The sequence below is a fragment of the Elaeis guineensis genome, chromosome 1 (genome assembly GCF_000442705.2).
Source record: "Elaeis guineensis isolate ETL-2024a chromosome 1, EG11, whole genome shotgun sequence".
Lineage (NCBI taxonomy): Eukaryota > Viridiplantae > Streptophyta > Magnoliopsida > Arecales > Arecaceae > Elaeis > Elaeis guineensis.
Window position 1 is genome coordinate 105,981,777 of NC_025993.2, and position 17,576 is coordinate 105,999,352.

General features: G+C 35.7%; 1 protein-coding gene across 1 annotated transcript in view; it reads left to right on the top strand.

Annotated features, from left to right (window-relative positions):
- Window positions 1–17,576, top strand: part of LOC105038444 (2-Cys peroxiredoxin BAS1, chloroplastic) — a 78,012-nt gene that overhangs the window by 52,347 nt on the left and 8,089 nt on the right. Inside the window, 1 exon segment of the mRNA XM_073253773.1 lies at window positions 11,728–11,836. Within this exon segment, the coding sequence (XP_073109874.1) occupies window positions 11,728–11,836 (109 nt within the window).

Genomic DNA, 17,576 nt, shown 5'->3' on the forward strand with positions numbered 1-17,576 from the left:
GATACGTCAGAAACTCATTGGAAAGGTATTCACCTCCTCGATCAGATCGAAGAGTTTTAATACACTTCCCAGTTTATTTTTCTACCTCATTTCGGAATAGTCTGAACATTTCAAATGATTTCGACTTATGCTTCATTAAATAGACATACCCATACCTAGATAGGTCGTCTGTGAAGGTTATAAAGTAGAAAAATCCACCTCTTGCACTTGAGCTCATGGGTCCACATACATCAGAATGTACCAGACCTAAGAGTTCACTAGCTCGCTCACCTTTTCCAGTAAAAGGTGATTTGGTCATCTTTCCAAGAAGACAGGACTCACAGGTTGGAAGTGATTCACAATCACTAACTTCAAGAATTCCTTCTTGAGCCAACCTGTTTATCCTGTTCTTATTGATATGACCTAGCCTACAGTGCCAAAGGTAGACTTCTGACACATTATCTATTCTAGAGCGTTTACCGAATTTTTGAACCACATTAACAGGCTGTGATAGTAAGTAAATTCCATTATTTAATTATCCAACAAATATTGTAACACCATTCAAAATGATATTGCAAATATTTTCTTTTATTAAAAAATCATAACCGTACATGGCCAAAAGGCCTACAGAAATAATATTTAATAAAAAACTTGGACAATAGTGACATTCACTCAGAATTACATTACGAAAATTGATTACAAGACTCATGATTCCTAAAGCTAGAACTGGAACTTTGCTTCCATCTCCAACATTCAGGAACCTCTCGCCTTCATCAAATCTCCTACTGACCTGCAGACCCTGCATCGAATTACAAATATGATAAGGGCTTCCGGTATCCAATACCCAGGCAGTAGTATCACAAATCGAAAAGTTGCAAGGAGTTATCATATAATTACCTTGCTTCTTCTTTGGCCTGTTCGGGTCCAGGGAGGCAATGTATTGAGGACAGTTCCTCTTCCAATGCCCGTGCTTCTTGCAAAAGAAGCACTCCGCCTGGCTCTGGTCATGCTTGCGCTTCTTGGTCTGACCCCATGCTACTGTCCCAGCATGAGATTGCACCTTCTTATTTTTCTTCTTCTTGTTCTTCTTCCCCTTCCCAAAGGGTTGACGAAGAGAAGAAGACCCTCCCACTACATTCACCGACTCCTTATGGAGTTGGTGATCCTTCTCAAAGTTCTGCAGCAACCCCAACAATCCGTGGTAGTTTACTGCAGGCTTTGTCATTCGAAAATGAGTAAGGAATGGGAGGAAGGACTTGGGCAAGGAATTAAGGATCGCATCCTTACCGAGCTGCTCGTGCAGAGGAAAGCCCAATTTGCTTAGGCGCTCAATCATCTCGATCATATACAGTACATGATCAGTGACTGAGGCCCCATCCCTCATCCGAGCATTGAAAATAGCACAACTAGTTTTGTGCCTTTCAACGTCGTCAGGCGTGCCAAAGGAGTCGTTCAACATTTGAAGCATCTCTTGTGGCTGGGCATTCTCAAACCTTCGGCTGAACTCGTCATTCATTGCTGCCAGCATAATATATCGAACGGTGGTGCGGTCATTGAGCCACTTCAAGTAAGTGTCTCGGATCGTCTTACTAGCGTTCGGAGCTGGCTCCTCAGGTGCTGGATCCGTTACTACATAAAGGATCCGCTCATGCTCAAGGATGATTTTCAATTTTCGATACCAGCTATCAAAATTGGGTCCCATGAGCTTGTCATTATCTAATAATGACCGGAGCGACAGGGTAGTGGCCATAGCTGCTTAAAGAAAAATGAGACCTCTATTAGTACATAAATTAATACTAAAGACTTGGACTTTAGTCTAAAGTTTTTTCCAATATTTTTATGAACTGGTAGCCTCATCCTCCAATTCGAGAAATTACTTTAATTTTTTAATGGGTACTAGAATCCACACAGACTACACACGAGCCCAACTTTGGTTGGTCAACCCATGTGCATCTATGGGTAGGTTCTTAACCAGTTGTTTCTCTAAACAACTTCTAGTAATTGATTTTGTCCCAGAACCTAATCAGTAGGCTTTGGCCTCCACTGAAAAGATCTGGTTAGGTCCAACCATTAACATGACTTAATTTAGTGAATCGGACCAATAAATGATCAGGCCCGACTTTGGCCGGCCAACCTAACCACCATCAGAAAGACTCAATCAAATTATCATATTATGAATAATAATTCCATTGGCCAATGAGCACCAGGCCTTTGGGCCTCCAATGATCATTGAACTAATGGACTCATTATCATTCACTTAATGGGAGGCTATGACTTAGTTATCATTATAACTTAATCATTTTAGGGACCTAATAATTTTGAGGATTTTATTAAAGAATAGTAGAGAAGAAATCATCCAGCCAATTTCAATCCTCCCACTGACTTCACCAAGTCAGATTAAAAAGGATTTAATTAAAGCTGGCATTAGGAGCACCTAAATCAGTCTTACTGATTTACCTAATGACATGGGTGAGCTCTAATCACCAAGTGATCTAATCAAAATCTAACTTACCAGATTGGCCAGGTAAGTGAGATCAGTGGTGGGGATTTGCCATTAACTCATCAATGATCGAATCAATGCGAGTAGCTCCCGCTTAAGAACCACTGGTCAAAACTGCCGAACTTACCTTAGACACCAACCGGTTCATTAGTTTTAATTTTGATCAACTTAGTAAATAGAGCTCCACCGCGTAGCCATGAATTAAGTCCATCTTGGTCTAGTTAAAGACATGGACCCATTCAACTACAACTATTGAAGTTGAGTCTAGAGTATCCTTGACCTAATCTAATTCAACTTTTGATTAGATTTGACCAATTACTCCAATTCGTCCATTTTTAAACTAACCTTAGGTCTAACCCAATTATGGACCTAATTCATCTAACCCATTGACCCAAAAGTTTATGCAATTGTCTTAGGTCTTAATTCACAATTCTAGACCTACTAGACAACACTTAATTCTTTTAATTAAGTATTTGGGCTGATGGGTCAGGGTTTGACATTTCGAAAATAATTTTCAAATTTGAAAGATTTTATTTTCTGTTCACCAAATGTGTTAACTCATTTCACAAACGGGTCAGCACATTTCATAAACAGCAATTCTATTGCTCATTTCATAACAGAAAATAACTCAAAATAAATCATAAATTTTTTTTTAGATCTAATCTAACACATTCATGATAAATTTCTTAATTAAATCCTTTCACTGCTTCATCGGCATGGGATATAATTGCATCGGCACCCCTACCGCCATAGGAGATCCCATCGAATGGGAAGAGAGGGCCTTTAAACCCTACTTTTCTCCTATGACCGGACGGCCATGGCAACCAACCCAATTAGATTACTTGCTACTTGGATCAAGTATATCTAAATATATAAATTTTAAAATTTAAATTTTGAATTTCAAATTTCAAATTTTAAATTTCAAATTTTAAATTTCAAATTTGAGATTTCAACCAAATTTCAAATTTTGAATTTTCAATCTTTGAATTTTAAATTTTGAATTTTGAATTTCAAATTTCAAATTTCGAATTTCAAATTCCAAATTTCAAATTTGAGATTTCAACCAAATTTCAAATTTCAAATTTTGAATTTTGAATTTCAAATTTCAAATTTTGAATTTCAAATTTTAAATTTTAAATTTGAGATTTCAACCAAATTTTAAATTTTGAATTTCAAATTTTAAATTTCAAATTTCAAATTTGAGATTTCAACAAAATTTCAAATTTTGAATTTCAAATTTGAAACTTCTAACAAATTTCAAATTTCAAATTTCAAATCTTTTTGAATTTTGAATTTTGAATTTTGAATTTCAAATTTAAACTTATAGATTACACCTTAATCTACGCATGCATATGTATATCATATTCTAGAACCTGCTCTGATACCAATTGAAGCGAAAATTTAGTGCAGGGGCAAAATAGTAATTTTAAAACTTTTTCAAAATTACTATTTTACAGTAGAATTATTAATTAATCTCATTAATTAATACTAATTAACCCTACACTAGGATCTAAATATGATACAACAGCATGCATTTAAATTTAAAATTCAAATTTGAATCAGTAAACGTTTTACAGTACTGTGTTCAGAACACATCACCTTTTGTGGGTAGTCGATCATCGCAATCTGATCACCGTCGGAGGGCTCTGATCGTCACATCGCAGCCACCCAACTGTCTGGCCTCTGCGGATCATCCACACGAAGCTTCCGTCTGATCAGCTCCTCACGAATGCTAGTTCGTGATTTCACCCTTTTGATGGCAGATGTTGATCGAACTCCTTCGATCGATGTGTGCCGACTTCTCGGATGCTCCGGATCATCTGCACAGTTACTTGAGAGGCTGATGGATTTCTCTCTAAAATTTGGTGGACTCACGACACTCGTGGCACACCAATCTCACTTCCCGAACCCTAGGTAGAAACCCTAGGGTACACACCAAAAACCCTGTACCCAATTTTCTCTCTTTTCTTTCTTTTTCTCTCGGAAGGTTTTGGACCTTCACCTTGCGCAGAAGCCTTCCTCACGCCCCAAAGTTTCTCTCCTAATTTTTCTACGCACATCCCATCTTTCTCCTCTTTTTAAAACAACGTCAAACGTGTCTTATCCGCGTGAGAGGATAAAGATAAGAGGTTACACATTTGAATTCAAATCAAATTTGAATTCAAACGAAAACCAACTTATCCCTATCCTTTTGGGCGTGAGAAGAGAAGGGGCGTGGCTCTTTGTGCGTGGAAAAAGTTTCACGAGAAACCTTTTCTCGTGTAAGTAATGTGGCGCACAAAATAGATAAGGATGAAAGGGCAAGTGATAAGTTATCCATTCAAATTCAAACATGCTTTGAATTTGAATGGCTAACTAATTAATTTATCCATCCATATGGCGCACAAATGAGGACGTGGGGAAGGATTTTACGTGAGAAAAATTTCACGAGAAGTTTCTTCTCGTGAATTCAAATGGGTGCAAGGAAGTTGGGTGACGCAGGGAATTTAAAACAAGGTGGTTTGATTCAAATTGAGCCAACCTAGTTTAAAATAGGTTGAGCACAATTAGACCAAATTAAACCCAACATAATTAGGCTTAATTAGGCTTAATAAAATCTTAATCAAATCAAAAATTAACTAAACCTAACCCCTGATCAAATCAGGGACTAAACCACCTTAGCGATTAGGTCAATATTTAACCTAATCGGGTCAATCCAAACTGAATTCAATTCAATTGGACTTGATTCAAAAATAATTACTCAATCAAATTGAGTTAATTAGTGATTAAATCACTAATTAAACCTCTCATAAATGTTGAGTCCAAATCCGATGGGTAATCAGGCATCAGAGACCATCGATATGAAACCCTGATCAAAGAGTTCAAATTTCAAATTCAAAATTCGAAATTCAAAATTTTGACCCCGGTACCCAAAATGTGTGGAACTCATGATTAGAGAATCTTAATTCTCAATCATAGAGTCCCAGATAGATAAGACTCATAATCAGCCATCAGATCAGAAAGGAACCTCTAATGTGTGTGACCCCGCAGGTTCGAACCTAAGCCGGTAGCACAGGAACCAATTTCTGTACTAATCGAAGTGACCATCTAGTAATGGTACCTGACGACCGGATAGGTCGAATAATCGCAATCGCAACATTCAGAATCTACGTGAATATGGTTACCGTATAATTCATCCCTTTTGACCCCTGTGTTTAGGATGACTCAGAGTTAAACTGTCAACCCTGATGATATCATCCGAATCGTGCTCAACTCAATTAGTCATGTGACTCCTCACTAGGACTACCCTGGCCAAGGTTTTGCTAAATTGAAACACGACTGTACACAGCTCCTAAACTGGAGTGGTCAATCCCATCTTGACACACGCACCGACAAGTCAAGTACTTGACTACACCCAGCAACCTTCCGTCACTGAATTAGAAATTCAGGTAGTCCAGTGCCTAAGTGCAGTGAGTTGCTTGCAAGTCACCGTGGCGGTCTCAGGTCGGAGGGACATTTATACCCATATCCCATCGGAGCAAATCTTGACAGCAGAAATAGCTCCGGAGTTGGTCACGTTCAGTGCAGATGTACCATTACATCTCACCTGTATGCCATACCAGTGTCTCCACACTCTTTGATTATGAGGACAACCAACCCATATGGCACACAACGACCTATGCTCGATAAATATTGTCATCCTTGGTAACAACGTATCATTTGGTCGCGAACATGTTTAAGGACTAAACGACAAATCCTCCTTTGTCGAGTCTAAATAGTCCTAAGGACTTCACCACAACACAGGAGTTCATTAGAAGATGAAATATTTGTGATGAAAAAATACCAAAATAACTTTTATTTATTTATAATTCATGTACTAATACAAAAGGAGCACAACCGTCAACAGGCTGACGATTGGCTTTGGGATACTATTCCCAACAATCCCTCCCATAAATCTCACTTATCTGATCAATTTGGTGAATCATATTTTGATTAGATCGCTTAATGATTAGGAATTGATCCATGCTGATTAGAAAATTAGTTCGACTAATTTAGGTGCCCCTAGTTTGACTTGTCTTAGTTTTTTTCATGATTTGATGAAGTCAGTGGGAGAATTGATGATTTGTCAGTTGGATGAGTTTGTTTCTAGTCCACCCTGATCTGACTTGATAAGTCCGTGAGAGGATTGATGACTTGACAGTTAGACTGGCTTATTTCTATTCCATCCTGATTTGATTTGGTGAAGTCAGTGAGAGGATTATGATTAGCTGGTTTGTCTTTAATTTTTTAAATTATATTAATCAAATCTTTTAAATTATTAGATCCATAAAAATGAGCTGGTTATGGGGATAACTAGATCATAGCCTTCTATTAAGGTGAACGGTAATGAGTCCATTATTTCAAATTGATATTGGAAGCATCTTACGTCTAATATTTTTTTGAATAATAAAATTAAAAATTAATAACATTCGGACCCATATACAGTTTGTGTGGATTCTAGTACCTGCTAAGGAATTAAGATAATTCCTCAAATTGGAGGTAGAGGCTACCAATTCATAAAAATAGTGGGAGAACTTTTAGACTAAAGTTCAAATTTTAGGTTTAAAATTTATATACTAATTAGGCTTTTGATTTTTCTTTTATGTAGTTAAGGTTAGTAAGTTATCACTCCACATATTGTTTGACAGTGATGAGTTTATTGGATCCAACTTCAATAGTCAGTATCAAAAATTGAATATTGATCTTGAACCCAAACTGGATGAGAAGTCTAAGGCTGAACTGAGTCAGACAGACTTTGACCTGAATAGACCAAAAAGAAACAAGCAATTAGTTACTGATCAAGGTGTTAATATGATAATACTTTATAATTTCTGTATATGTGATACTACTACTTGGCTATTGGATACCGAAAGTCCAGTTCATATTTGCAATTCCTTGCAAGAACTTTATGTTAGTAGAAAAATTGAAAATGGCGATACATTCCTAAATGTTAGAGATGGAAGTCAAGTTTCAATCCTAGCTTTGAGAATTGTCGAGCTTATTTTTCAACTCTAAGAGAATCATTTTGAGTGATTGTCACTATTGTTTGTCTTTCTTAATGAATGTAATCTCTGTCGACCTTTTGACCAAAGATGGTTATAGTTTATCAATAAAAAATAATTATTGTGATATCATTATGAATGATGTTACAATAATGCGAGGATAATTAAGAAATGGCATCTATATTTTATCATCGTCTGTTAGTGTAATATACACTTCAAATAAACGTCATAAGTTAGATAATGTCACGGATACCTATCTTTGGCATTGTAGGCTCGGTCACATTAACAAGAACAGGATAAATAGGTTAGCTTAGGAGGGTATCCTGAACATTAATGATTGTGAATCATTACCGACCTATGAGTTTTGCCTTCTTGGAAAGATGACTAAATTATCTTTTACTAAAAAAGATAAAAGAGCCAATGATGTTCTAGGTCTAATACATACTGATGTATGCGGACCCTTGAACATAAGTGCCAAAGGTGGATATCATTATTTCATTATATTTATAGATGACCTATTTAGGTATGGATACATCTACTTGATGAAATATAAGTCTGAATCATTTAAAATATTCAAATAATTCCATAATAAAATAGAGAAACAAACTGAAAAGAGTATTAAAATATTTTGATTTGATCGAGGAAGTGAATAGCTCTCCAGTAAATTTTTGATATATCTAAAAGAGAATGAGATTCTCTCACAATAGACTCTTCCAAGGACACCACAGCATAATAGCATCTCAAAAAAGAGGAATCGAATCCTGTTGGATATGGTTTAATCCATGATGGGGTTTGTAAATCTGTCGATCTCTTTTTGAGGATATGCACTTGAGACAACCTGTTATGTGCTTCATAATATTTCGAGCAAGTCAGTTAGTAAAGCACCAAATGAGATATGGTCAGGACGTAGGCTGAACCTCTCTTACCTTAAAGTTTGGAGATATTTGACTTATATCAAATGATTACAGACCGATAAGCTCAGATCTAGATCCGATAAGTGTTATTTTGTAGGGTATCTCAAGAAAATAAAGAGATATTACTTCTACCTTATTGATGAACAAAAGATGTTTGTCAGTCTTAAGACAGTCTTTTTGAAAAAAAAATTTCTTAGGGAAGGAACTAATATCTCTAAAGTTAAACTTGATGAAGTTCGATAGGTAGATGAATCGATACTAGTGATTGAACCTGAACCAAATTTGATTAGATCAAATTTGAAGTTCAATGTAGAACCATTCTTAAGACGATCTGATAGAGTACCACATCAATCGGACAGATACTATGATTTCTTGGTCTGGGATGGAGATCTTGTTGAGCTCGATGAGAATGATGAAGATCTGGTTACCTATATGAATGCGATGTAGAGATCCAATTTCGATAAGTGGCTTGAAGCTATGAAGCTCGAAATGGAGTCCATGAAGGTCAATGATGTATGGATAATAGTTGACCCACCTAAAGGGGTAAAATCTATTGGGTGTAAGTGAATTTTCAAGTGAAAGAGGGGCATAGATGGAAAGGTAGAGATCTATAAAGTCTATCTGATTATCAAGAGATATACTCAATGTTATAATATTGACTATGACGAGATATTTTCTCTCATGGCAATGCTCAAATCTATTCAGATTATGCTTGCGATAACGGCATATCTGGATTATAAAATTTGATAAATGGATGTGAAAATATTTTTTTGAATGAAGAGTTAGAAGAAGAGGTATATGTGATACAACCTAAAAGTTTCATATCTACAGACGAGTCTAAGGTGTGCAAGCTATAGAGATCTATTTATAAATTGAAGTGAATAAGTAGGAGTTGGAACATGCATTTTGATAAGATGATCAGAACATATGATTTTATTAGGAACGAAGAAGAATCCTGCATCTACAAGTGGGCAAATGGTTCTGTAGTTGTATTTCTTGTTTTGTATGTGGATGATATTCTCTTAATCGGGAATGACATCCCTGCATTATAGAAAATAAAGATTTGGCTATCATCTCAGTTCTCCATGAAGAACTTGGGAGAAGCATCTTACATCCTTGAGATGAAGATTTATAGAGATAGATTGAGGAGATTGCTTGGATTATCCCAGTCCTTATACATAGATACCATGCTGAAGCAGTTCAACATGAAAAATTTTAAAAAAGCTATCTTTAGATAGGCCTGAAAATTTTTCTTTCGAAGAGAGATTATCCGACAACTCTTCAAGAAAGAGAGCATATGAGTAGAATTTCATATGCCTCGACAGTGGGATCCATCATATACACCATGATATGTATGAGATCAGATGTTGTCTACTCACTAGGGGTAGTGAGCAGGTATCAGTCACATCCAAGAGAGAATCACTGGAAGATTGTAAAAATTATCCTTAAATATTTAAAAAATACTAAGGACCAGTGGCTTATTTATGGAGAATCTGATTTGAAACTAGTAAAATTTACTGACTCCAGCTTTCAGTCAGATCACAACGATAGCAAAAGCATATCGGGATTCATTTTTATCCTAAACGATGGAGCGATCTGTTGGAAAAATTTTAAGTAGCACACCGTGGTCGACTCAGTATACGAGATAGAGTACATCACCGCATCCGATACTGAGAAAGAAGTTGTATGGTTGTGAAAGTACATCAGCAAACTCAAAGTGGCATCCTCCGTCGATAGTCCGATTTTACTCTACTGCGACAGCACTGGCCCCATTACTCAAGCAAAAAAATCGAAGTCTCATCAGCGCACCAAGCATATACTGCACCGCTGCCATCTGATCCGAAAGATCGTGAATCGAGATGATGTCGAGCTTTCGAAGATTTTTGAAAAGGAGAACCTGACCAACCCATTCACTAAAGCTCTCAGTATTAAAGAGTTCGAAGTTCATAAATTGAAGATGGGTATACGATACTGTACTGATTGGCTTTAGTCCAAGTGAGAGTTTGTTGGAATTATGTCTCAAAGTCAATTATCAGTCTATTGATGGTTGAGCTCATTGATGTAAATATATATGAACTTTTATTAATAAAAATTATTTGGCATCTTTTATTTCATCACAAGTTATACATATTTTTTTATGAACTCCTATATTGTGATGAAGTCCTTAGGACTATTTAGAATCGATAAAAAAAAGATTTATCATTTAGTCCTTAAATATGTTCGTGATCAAAAGATGTGCTATTACTAGGACGATAGCTATACAAGTGTAGGTTGTTGTATACCATATATATTGGTTATTCTTTTAACCAAAGAGTATGGAGACACTGACATAGCATGCAGATGAGATGTAGGAGTATATCTCATTGAACGTGATCAATTCTGGAGTACTCTACTGTCAAGAGTTACTCCAAAGTGATATGGATATAAGTGTCCTTCTGATCTGAGATCACCATGGTGACTTGCAAGCAACTCACCGTGCTTTGATGTCAAACTATCTGAATTTTTAATTCAGTGATGAAAGATTTTTGGATACAATTAAATACTTATGGTAGTCAGTGTGTGAGCAAGATGGGATTGATCTCTCTGAATAAGTAGGAGTTATGCATCACTGTATTTCAATTCAGTAAAATCTTGGTTAAAATAATCCATATGATGGATTTGAAAGGTTGAAATACAATATGGTTGACTATTTTAGGATTGACAGTTAAATCATAGGTTACCTTGAGCATTAGGGTCAAAGGAATGAATTATATAGTAACCATATACCAGTAGGTTCTGAGTATTGCTTTGCACACATTCGACCTATCCGGATGTCAGGTCCCATTGCTAGATGGTTACTTTGATTGGTACAAAAATTATTTCTGTGCTATCGATTTAGGTTTGAACCTATGAGGTCACACACTAAGAAGTACCTCTCCGATCATATGACTGATCGATGATTGAGAATCATTCGAGAATAAAGTTATCAATATGATTGATGATTAATCTTGTGCCACAGTTGCAATAAATTGATTCACTAAGAGTCAGTGATACTCAAAAAAAATTAGTCAATAATTAGATTACTGATTAACTCAATTTGATTAAGTATTAAAGTCTAGACTAAGTCTAATTGAATTGGATCCAGTTAGGTTAAACCCGATTAGGTTATGGGATGACCTAATCGCTAAGAGAGAATTAATCCTGATTTGATTAGAACTATGGCTCAATTAATTCTTTGAATTGATCAAGATTAATTGAGGCTATAAGGGCTTAATTGGATTAGGTTCATCATGCTCATTTGGGTCTAATCTAATTTAGATTGGGTTAAACCTAGTTTGGATAAGTTCAAGAGTCCAATAAGATTGAACTACCTCCCTTGCACCACTCTCCTCTCCTCACACCAATTCTCATCGCACAAATTCAATTTCTATATGAGAAAACCAGCAGCAAACACTCCTCTTGTCACCCACTTAGGATAGGAGTGAGTTTGTTTGGGTTTGAATTCAAATGGGAGTTTGAATTTAAACTAAACTACTCATCCTTATCTAATCCTTGCTGACCCCTTGTGAAGCGCTTGGCTTGTGCGACAAAAAGAAATGAATCCCATTTTTTTTCTATACTAAAAGCTTTTCTTCGGCCCTTTTTCATCTGGTGATGGATGGGGATAAGAGGCGTTAGAGTTTGAATTCAAAAAGAAGTTTTAATTTAAACTTGAATGGGCTCTTATCTCATCCCTATCTCTTCTATTCGGCAACCATAAAAACCTTTGGTTTTGTACACCAACGAGAGCTACTATTCTATCATGAGATACCAGAAATGAGAGGGGCCAAACCTTAGTTTGGGGGTGTGAGGATCTGGGGTGGATTGCCATTGATTTGACATGTGATTAGAAAAGAACCGTCTCTTCTTTGGTGAGTGTTCTAGCCCTAAGCATTAGGATTTTTAGGAGAGAGAGTTAAGATCAGAGAAAAGTTATTTTTTCTAATTTTCTTCCAACATCCAGCAATCTCAATTGATCTATCTTCAATCTTGGAAGGGTTCAAAGTAATTTCAAAAAAAGATCAAATTAGATTAGCCATCAGGGGCGATCTTCATGTGATCTAGCAGTCCCAGAAGATCAAATCGGTATGAGGGCTTCATATGGATGATTCGTAGAGGCCGAACATCCTGTGTAGCTACGAACGACCAGCAGACCCTCTATTCTAAGTGTTTCAGCAGCGAAGATCATCGACCCGTACAAAGGTAATGGATTTTGAACTCATTAAATCAGATTAGATCAAATCTAATGGTTGGATCTGATCTAGAATATCGATGTGATCGATGCAAGTTTCAATTAATTTTAGATTTTAAATGCATATTAATCATGTTATAGATCTTTGATAGATAGTTTAGATTAGATCTCATGTATGTTAGTTAGATTAAAAAGTTTAATCTAATGCTTTCGTTATCAAAAATTTTAAAAATATATGCATAGTACTGCCTAGTTTTTCTTCACAGTGTCTATCTACTCAATGAAAGATGGCATCGATGATAATGGATGATCCCAATTGCTCATATCATGCTGCATCTCAAGGATACATGAGGATCCCTCATGTCATATCTTTGAAAAATATGGTGATGCCATAGGTGACCCAATATGATAAACGGAGATGTGATATGCTTGTCCAATATCTTGATAGTATGTCAGCATCATTCAATTAGCCTAGTATGACCAATTGCTTCGATTCATCGTTAACAGTGATGGTACATTTCATGAAAATTACTATCTCATTCAAATACTCTGTCTGCATATATCATACAATATAGTTAATAATTGATAGTAATATGCAAACATGATGAATTAAAATTCAATATGATATTGATATAAGACAATTTTCATAGCCGTACTAAAATGCACATAGTGAAACCCTCACCCTCATATCTTAGAACTGCATACTGAGGCTGTCCAATAATCCATATTGTAATGTTAAGAAATCAAGCTATGTAGTGCTCAATATATGGATGGCTTTTCAATATGTGATCATCATAAACAATATGATCTCACTGTATATTTCAAATGGTGATATACTCAACATGCTTGATATGTCAATCAATATGGGCTCTCCTTCATCGATCAATATGATGAAGTCTCTGACTAGTATCAAGCTTCTCTGGTATATTCTGAATCCGGTCAAATTGACATAGCACATGATCTGGAAGGTGCCACTACACCACATCAAAGCAAATAAGGGGCACCCTAGTAAGCCATATATCATATCTATTTATGCACATATGTGATAATATGGATAATATCTTATTTGGTATGGCTCCCACAAAAACTGATAGAGTTAAAAAAAAAAGGTCCAATTAGTAAGCATATTTTTTAGTAGATTATGAATACTATAAAAGGATACTTGCACATTAATTGAAATTATCCATCTATGTGTATCAAGCAGTATATTTAGCTGGCATCTATAAATTCATATTATTTTTATCGACACATTATGAACATTGAATGCAACATTTTATCTGCTTGAACAATAAGTGATAGTCTGTTTAAATTAATTTAACTTCATCAGATTAAAAGTACACTATCAAGCAATGTATCCAATAGTTTTATACCTATATCTCTAAGATGCATCTAGTTTGAATAGAATATTGGGATCTTGCTGCTCCGATGGTATTTCAAGCAACTATTGCCATAATAGACTGATAGTCGACATCCTTTTCCATGCCCAAATCTATCAATTCTAACAAAATCATACATGATATGCCCCAATAGAGCTATAAAAGAATATAGAAAATTAAAAATTCTATATCATATATATACAATAATATAAGATAACCATCAATGTCTGACTGATCATGGTACGAATCACATCACATAGCTTTGTAGAGATAAGTTAGGACTGCATTGCCCTAACTGAGTCCACGAACGAAGTCTAAATTCTCCAATAATGATAAAAATATTAACTTCACCTTGCTAGATGAAGTATCAGGCAAAAAGATACCTCCTAGCAATGTAGTACCAGACCTCTGATATACAGTTACACCATCTTCTTTGGTACATCATCCTCAATGTACAACTATTGATAGTGATGATCCAAACACTCTTTTCTCAAACATGAATGGTCAAAGAACAAGGCCTAAGCTCAAACCCTGATAACCAGATGCACATAGTCTGCTATTTTGGAATGCTATGCATGGGATCAGCTCCTATAACTACATTGCCATCAACTGGTAGTCCCTTGAGGATACTAACATCCTGTGACATAATGATCGTCTTACCGAATGAAAGATGAAATGTGTGTCTCTGGACGCCACCTCTCAATAAGGGCAGTAATGAGACAACATCCAACTCTATTTGGCCAATCCGATAACATCCATAGAACCCCATGTATCGCAAATAATCCACAACTCTATTTGAGATATTCTCTATCTTCAAAAAATCACCATCAACTCATCGTAATTGAATGGTTTTGGGCTCCTGCAATAAGATAGAATAATTAATTAATGTATTTATCTTTAAAAAGACTCTAATTGTAAAAAAAAATAGTAAGAACAAGAATGAAATGCTCACATTGCCATCTAATATGGCCTGCGACCGATAGGTCTTCTACAATAAAAGAATACTGTGGTCTCGAGAGCTCGAATGCCATAGATTGTAAGTCATAACATACTAATGAATCTAAAGCAATAGAATACATTCCAAATTTATTAGAGTGTAACAAATATGATATAAGACATAATTTTTAATGCATGAATCGAAATCATACACTAATCCAAAATTTGATTAGTAATTTAACAGCATTTTGAATTTGATGCCACTAATCCATTACTAATAAATATTTGGTACAACAATACATAACTCCAACATTTTCATATCACACAACTCAAACAAAATGGTATGATAGTTAATTCTCAATATATAAGACCAAAGCTATACATAAACTACTAAAATCTTCCTGTGTGTTCAGCATTTTTAGGACACCTTCGCCAATCATGACCTTCTTCTTTGCAAATGCCACAATGACTTTTACAGGCACCTTAACTTGAATCCATCTCGTTTTGAATATATGTTGATTTAGGTTGGCCCCTTTACTTTGGTCTCTCTCTGTGTGGATCGGGGAGTAGTGTGTACATATCTGGATATATCCAATAGTTTTCATGAGGGACAGGATGAAACTCATCATTTCAAGTGTTAATATAATTTCTAATTGAGTACTTGTCATCTACGTACTGAGCAAAATGTACACTAATTTTTTGGCACATAGCTAAGACATGTGAACAAGGATATTTGTATATTGTCCACTTCTCACAGATACATATTAGTATCAGTGTCACAGTTTGACTATTACATGTCTGGGTTGCCTATATGTAACAACTTGATACACACTTCAATTCAAATAAAAAAATGTTACAATATGCTGATTTGTTTTGATTTGATATTGGATAATTTTTGTGGCAATATGAGGAGTAAATAAACTGTGACTGTTTCAGCATATATTTATTTACTTGTGCATGTCTGACATGAAAGTACTTAACCAACCTATAGAATGTCATTTGCACATATGTTATAATCAGGACATTTCTAGCTCCTCATAGCATATTGTTGAAGACTTCGGACAAATTTATCGTTAAGATGCCATACTGCAATCCACCATCATGTGTAATTGTCCAGCTTTCAAGACTCCAACATAGACAACCAATTCTAAGCCTCATTTATTGCTTTAATCCTTCCCATGATGATATTAAATTTATGTACTTGATGAGTACTATCTGCTTGCCAAACCATCCTTTTAAATTGTATATTAAAAAATCAACTATTAAAATTATTACATATGTGCCTTCAAGGATCATAGCACGGTGGCACAGTGCTAGGGCGGTAGGGATCCACATTCTATAAATCATGATCAATCATATGACTTGACCGGTCATATGTGGACATTGGAGAAAATGATGGAGTATTTCATGATTGTGTTAATAAACTTCTAAATAATCTTTACTGTGAATCATGCCTGGAGTATTTGCAATATTGGAGTGGACAACTTCTTTTTTCTCAATATATAACTCCAAACACTTACATTTAAGATTTTTTATAGGAAATGAAAGTATCTCTTCCACGTCTTTATCAACTTCAACTAATGCCGCAGCATACCTAATCTCCATTGACGGTCCAAAAACAACAGGACGGTGCCATTTTAATTTTAAACAAAATTGGCCCCTATCCATTTTCATGAAATTATATAATATCTCTAATAAATCATGATAAGTTGTTGTTAAACTAAACTTAATTGAAGAAGTAGAATGCACACTATATTCTGCTCCATCAACACCACTCTTTATTATACCGTCACAATATAATAGCACATGGACACATGCTGTAGCCATCTACTTAACAAGATAAAAATCAATAAAAAAAATCAGAATAAAACAAAAATGGGCAAACACAAAAGAGAGAAAATTTCAATCATACAACTCAAATTCAATTTAATTCATGAATAGCAAGCTCCACAAACTCATAAACACATGCACATACACACAATGAAACAACAATGGACTAATTGCCAAGAGAGAAATTTAAAAAAGAAAAAGAATGGGCAAATACATAACAGAGAAATTTTCGACCATTCAACTCAAATTCAATTAACGGATGTAGTATGAATCTATAATATCCTATAATTATATGCATTTCAAAACAACACAAAAGTGGCTGAACTAAAAATTTAAATCTATTGTCAAGAGAGAGAGTAGAAGAAGAAAAACCCTAGAGAGAGAAGGAGAGAAAAAGATAAGAGAGAGAATGTTCTCTCTCTTTTTCTCTTTTTTTTTTTCTTTTCTTTTTTTTCCTTCTCTTTTCTTCTTTTTATTTTTTTCATTCTTTTCTTGGCCGAACAGGGAGGAAGGGCCCGGTGGTCTGTGATGGCTGGTGGCCGAAAGATCGATGGCAAGCGGCAACACAGGTGGCTGGCGGGGGCTGAAAGTGGTAGATGGCCGACGGCAGGCGGTCGGCCTGCAAAAACATCAAAAACAAGCAAACCGAGGCCCTTTTGCTCGGTTTCTTTGGGTCCTAGGCTGCTCACCGGCAGTCGGAGCTCCGGCATAGGCTAGAGTTCAACATGGAGGAAAGGTCGGGGGCTTTGGTGCTGGCCACCGACGTCGGATATGGTCGGAAAAGGAAGAAAAAAGTGTCAAAATAGGGTT